The sequence below is a fragment of the Vicugna pacos genome, chromosome 6, assembly GCF_048564905.1.
Source record: "Vicugna pacos chromosome 6, VicPac4, whole genome shotgun sequence".
In the NCBI taxonomy this organism is placed as follows: domain Eukaryota; kingdom Metazoa; phylum Chordata; class Mammalia; order Artiodactyla; family Camelidae; genus Vicugna; species Vicugna pacos.
In genome coordinates, this window is record NC_132992.1 from 38,614,857 (window position 1) to 38,620,856 (window position 6,000).

The window sequence follows — 6,000 nt, forward strand, 5'->3', positions numbered from 1 at the left end:
ATTGTCATAAAAGTTAGGATAAGAGCACCCACACATATATTTAACTAAAAAAGATGAAGGTAGATTGATATTATGGAAAATACTGCTTGAGAAGCTCCTCAGGTTCACAGGACTTAATTTGCTGAAATGTAGTGTACTTTGTGATAAAACTGCATTCTGAGGAAAAAATGTTGTTAAGGTGAGCATCAATTATACTGAAAGCCTTTTTTTCCAGTCATATCAATGTTTAAAACAGATAGGCAAAATAATAACTTCACAGACCTGTTTACATTATCATTCAAGAGAGAGGAAGAAATAAAGACATTTTGGGACAGGTTTACTTCTTTCCTAAGGAGATTAATAAAATACATACTAAAGGAAGACGGAAACTGAACCCAGAAGGAGAAAGATACAAGCAGCAACAGTAAGGAAAGAAATGAAAAAAACCTGGTTAAGTAAAAATAAGCATTGGCTATTAACTAAATTTTGGTAGGAAATGATTAAAATAATTAAAATACTAGAGAAAGGTTAATCTGTAAGGAGAAAAGGGACATCGTATTTATTATTTTAAAGGACTTGTATTATTCAGATAGTAGTAGGAAAGCATTAATTAGAGTCTTAAAACAAGTATTTATCTTTTAAGAGAAAATTCTAAAATAACAGTAACAAAGTATGTAACTTCCAAACCAGTTTCGATGGGGTGGAAGTAAAACATTTAATTATATAGTGAACAGAAAAAGGGATTAAAAACAAGGAAGGGAAAACATGTTCGGAGAAAGCATAATATAAGGTAGAAAAATAATTAAATATAGGTAATTATAATACATGTAAATAGCTCAAATTCTTGTATTAAAGACAAGATCTTAAATTGCATTTTAAATAAATGACTTTAAAGCAAAAAAAAGGGATTGTAATAATCTTTTTTTAGTCTTATCCTTTAAATACCTTAACAGTATTAAAAAGAACAAATTCTTTAGGAAGATTAAACAATCTTGAATCTATTTGTATCTAACAACATGAGTTCAAAATTAACTAAATTCTGTGGAGGGTTTTAAAAGGAAGCAAGGCAAGTACAACATCACAAAAACCTTGCTTTAGTGCACTCCACTAATAGATTACAGGAGAAACTAATCACAATCTTGATACAAGTATAGAAAAAAAAGTTTGATACATTTAAACATTTATATATTATTTTAAACTAACAATTTGAAATGTCCTTACAAAAATCTTCTGTACATTCAGCAAACATTATCCTTAATGGTGAAGTATGAGACATTTCTCTTAGGGCTGTGACAAGCCTACGATACATATAATTATCCCCTTCATTTCTACAATATGCTGGAAGTCCTAGCAGACCAATAGGACTAAATGAATAAGTGAATGTCATTAAGGATTGGAAGAACTAAAATTATCATTGGTAGTCAGTAGCTTGACCGACAAATAATGCAAGAAATTCTTCTATAAAGCATATAGCAAGGTTACTGTATACAAGAGGTTAAGGATTCTAGCAGGGAGGTTTGCAAGTGAGAAGAAATGATAAAGAAAGAAATTGGTTAGTATTAGAGTAACGAAGCACTGATTGTACAAAAAGTTAATGTTTTAATTTGGAGATTTACATCACAAAGTGGCACTAAAAGTGTTTAGCATAGGAAGAGTGAGAGCTACGTGTTCTAGAGTCTGTATATTGGCCAGGAAGAGGAACTTGAGATTTCAAATTTGCCAATTAAAATTTTGAGGTTGCCATCAAAAAAATAGGAATTAGTATAACTTTTTGAATAGAAGGTAAATTAATAGAAAAATTGGCATGAAGGTATTTCAGTACAATTGCCCAAAACAAAGTGATGAAACTAGTTTCCTAATACAATAATAGTTTTAACTAGAGAAAATTACTCTCCAAAAGGCAAATTGCAGCAAAATATACAGTATGGCACCATTTATAGAAAATTTCAAAATAAGCAGAGCAATACTAATTATTTAGGGAGACACATAAAATCAAACAAATGAAATGCAAGCTATAGTAAAAATTTCTGAATGATTAAATAACAGTTTCAAGTGGCTTCCTTTGTAGAAGAAGAAAAGAGAAAGTTATGATTGGGTGGATTTAGTTGAGTGAATAGAATATTTTTCTTAAAAATAATCTCAGCAACTTAAATTTGGCTGAAATTTGCTTCAAAGGTAAGCAGACCATGAAAGTTAAAAGCAAGAAGGATAGGCAAGTGTTGTGGAGGATCTTAAAAGCCATGTTAAGGAGTTTGGACTCTATTTCATGGAGTGTGTATTGTTAGTTTCTGGGGACTGCTGTAAAAAAAAAAAACTGTCAGAAACTGAGTGGCTTAAAACAACAGAAATTTATTCTTCCATAGTTTTGGAGGCTACGAGCCCAAAGTCCTGGTGTTGGCAGGGCTTCACTCTTTCTGGGAATGGAGGAGGACAATCCATTATTCTTTGCTTCCTTTAGCTTCTGGTGACTCCAGGGATTATTTGTTTTATGGTTGCATGATTCCAATCACTGAATCTATATCATATGGGTTTTTCCTCTCTGAATGTCTCTTATAAAGACACTTGTTACTGAATTTAGGGCCAGCCCAGGTAATCTAAATAGAGTGATCTCAAGATCTTTAACTTAATTACATGTGTCTGGACCCTTTTTCCAAATAAGATCACATTCACAGGTTCCAGGGAATAGGATGTAGACATATCTTTTGGGGGCCTCCATCCAGCCTACCTCAGGGTGAATGACAGTATTGGGGTTTATTTCTGGCACATCCCTGTGGCTACAGCATGGAAAACGAACTTGGAGACCTACACACCTGGTATAAGAGTTCCTCTCCAGGTGATATGTAATAAGATGGTAACATGTGTATGGAGAAATAGGCAGATAAAAGGGATTTCAGAAGAAGAAAATCATAGGACTTGGTAATTAGGAATGGAAGAGGGAAGAGTGAAGAATGACATTCAGATTTAGCTATACCAATAGGATGGATAACGAAGGCATTTATTATCACTTATGGTTCAGACTTTGGTAGTTAGGTGATTAGCTTTCTTTTGGACTTAATAAGTTTGGGTGCTTGGAATATATGTTTACCCAGTAGTCTGCTGGGTATATTTCTGGGCTGGAGATAATAGATTTTATAGTAATGAACGTATACCTGCTTAAATAAAGCCATGGGATAGGGTAAGAGAGAAGAGAAATTGACCTTGTTACAGATCCATGAGGGACAGATAGTAACATTTAAGGCAAAGCAAAGAAGGAAGCTTTGTAAGAGACTCAAATTCTGGCCAGAGAAATAAGGGAAAACCAGAAGACTAGTGCCATAGGTCATTCATGAACTTAGGGCAGTTATACGTGAGACAAAGGAGTGGAGGGAAAGTGAATAGGAAATTAAGAAAAGGAGACAGTTACTGTAGATAAGTCTTTCATGTAGGTTGTCTTGAAAGAAAACAGATAGGATTCAGTGAACTTTTTCCTTATTCAAAAATGGGAAAGACGGCACATTTCTGTGTTCTGGAGGAAGAGCTAATAGAAGGGAAGGTGAGTCTGTAGCAGGGTGCCTGAGGAGGTGGGTAAGGAATCCAAAGCTACAGCTAGGATTTAGTCAGTCTGCTAGGCGCCTAAGAATGGTACCTCCGTTCTTACTAGTGAGAATGTGCGTTTTTCAAATTCATCTGTTACTTGTATTTTGTTGATGATGCTTTCATATTTTGTTCATTTCCCATTGGATTGTTCTTTTAGAAAAATGACTTGTATTTTGGTTTATTAGAGAAATTATTTTTCTATCTTGTATACTAAAAATATTTTCCCTCTGTTTTGTCCTTGTTAATTTCTTTTTAGCAGTACATATGTTTTAAAATTTTATGTTGCTAAAATGTATCACTCCTTTGCAATCTCTAAAAAACTTCATTTTTATACTGATTAGCTTTGAAGTGTAAAATTTTAAATGTCTACTTTTTCCTCTTAATAAAAAATTGTTAGCTTAATTTTCAAATTATTCTATAAAGCCAAACAATGTAGGCATGTAAAATACTCATTTTATATTAATATTTGCTTGTTATTAATTTGGAAGTATTATACCCCATATAGTATATCCATATTCTGTCTTTTTCCTCACATCTAAGTGTGATAGTAAATTAGCTAGAAATGTTATTCCAAGATATGTATGAATGTTGGCTCATTATTTGTCTTCTATTAAGTTTTAAACAGGGTCTGAAAACTCTTGGTGTTTTGGAGAAAATTCAGACTTACCCAGAAGCATTTTGTAGCATCTTCTGTCATAAACCTGAGAATCTTTCTGCAAAAATTCTTAGTGATCTTTTTACAGTACGCACATTATCTGATGTACAGGCGTTGGGATTTTGGAATAGTTACTTACAGGCTGTGGAGGGTATGTGGATATTTTATTTTTATTTAACTGTCTTAGAATGTTTGTTTTGGGTTATTAGTTAATTTCATTGAGTTTTGCTTTTTGATAATAAGACTTTTGTCTGCTAACTATATATTTACAAAACTTATTTCCAAACAACTTCATATGACTGAGTTGAAAGTGGTGAAGAAAGGTTACAGAGTAGTTATGATTCTCAGTTGTTTTCCTCTAGGTAATTTGAGGTGGAAGGCATTCTCTTAGAAAACTTTAAATATTTGGGTGATTGCAACAGCATAGAGTAGTCTTAAAGCTAGTCATCTACTTTGTCTTTTTTAAATTTGAAGTTAAATTGAATTATTCCTCTTCCCTTGGTCAGAGCATGATAGTGATATTTATCACTGAGCATTAGCAATGTAAATTCATTCCATATAGTAGGGTGTAAAAACAATTAAGTTTCAGTTAAAAAAATTTTAGCTAGGTGGTTTGGATGTTTTTCACCATTTAGTTTTCACTCTGCATATACTGAGCTAGTTTATCAAATAGTGATGATCTAGAAGTGATTTTAAATTGTATTACATATCTTCAAAAGATGGAGTTTTAAAACCCACTGAACACCTTGGACTATATGATAATTTTAAATTAAGCAAGGCATTCAAATACACAGTGAGTAGGTCAACCAAGTGATTTTATAAATCCTACTTAGAGATACAAATAAATGTTTATTGAATGTACTGTTTTCCTGTTAATTACTCTTGACTTAGTGATTTGGTTTGCTGAAGATCAACATGGGAGGCTCTCTCTTTTGACATTTTTAGTCTAGTTGGGGAAGAATCTACGTTGGTATCAATATATAACATGACTTTTTTCCCCCTCTTTTTTTTTTTTTTTGGTATACTTTCCAGATGGTAAATCTACAGTAACAATGGAAGACATTCTTATTTTTGCAACTGGTTGCAATTCCATTCCACCTGCTGGATTTAAACCCACTCCTTCAATTGAGTGCCTTCATATGGACTTTCCTGTTGGAAACAAGTGTAATAACTCTTTAGCTCTTCCAATCACCAGTACATATAAAGAATTTCAAGAAAATATGGACTTTGCCATAAAAAACACGCTAAGATTAGAAAAGGAAGAAAATTGTCACTTCATTGGACCTTAAGTGTTTTGAACAAGAGGTGTTTCTTTAAAAGCTGCTTGCTATTGATGCTTTTTGTTTAAGAAGTCTGTTCATCATTACTGTTAAACAAAGTTGTCAGCTTCTTGGCCCAATAAAATTTATGATATAAGCATAAAGGAATGTTTTAGCCATTTAAGCTAAAAAGTTTTTTTGCTACGGTATACCAGTCAGAGTTGATATTTTTCTGTTTCTTAATATACGTGCTTCATAAATCTCAATATAAATAATTTTAGAACATATATGTACAGACTTTCTTCAAGTATAGTAGCATGGTATATAAGAAGAAAACTTGAACTCACTGTTTTTGTAAACTAGAATTAGCTATAGGTTGCCACAGTGATTTTCCTTGTTTTATGCAATTTTCAAAAAATTATTACTTATTTTAAAGCATTAAATAGGAAAGCTAAATGATAAATCTTGTTATATAAATCAAAGGCATATATTTTGGGGTATCTGTTTATGTATCCTTTTCTAGGGTGGCAC

The 6,000-nt window shown here is 32.4% G+C and overlaps 1 protein-coding gene across 7 annotated transcripts in view; it reads left to right on the top strand.

The window, feature by feature from the left end:
* The window catches only part of G2E3 (G2/M-phase specific E3 ubiquitin protein ligase), a 47,269-nt gene extending 41,636 nt beyond the window's left edge, over nucleotides 1-5,633 (top strand). For all 7 annotated transcript variants that reach the window (XM_006207583.4, XM_031678906.2, XM_072962884.1 and 4 more), the window contains 2 exons: nucleotides 4,171-4,361; nucleotides 5,243-5,633. In XM_006207583.4, the coding sequence (XP_006207645.1) occupies nucleotides 4,171-4,361; nucleotides 5,243-5,499 (448 nt within the window). In that variant the 3' untranslated portion in view covers nucleotides 5,500-5,633. The remainder of the gene's footprint in view (nucleotides 1-4,170; nucleotides 4,362-5,242) is intronic.
* The last annotated feature ends 367 nt before the right edge of the window (nucleotides 5,634-6,000 follow it).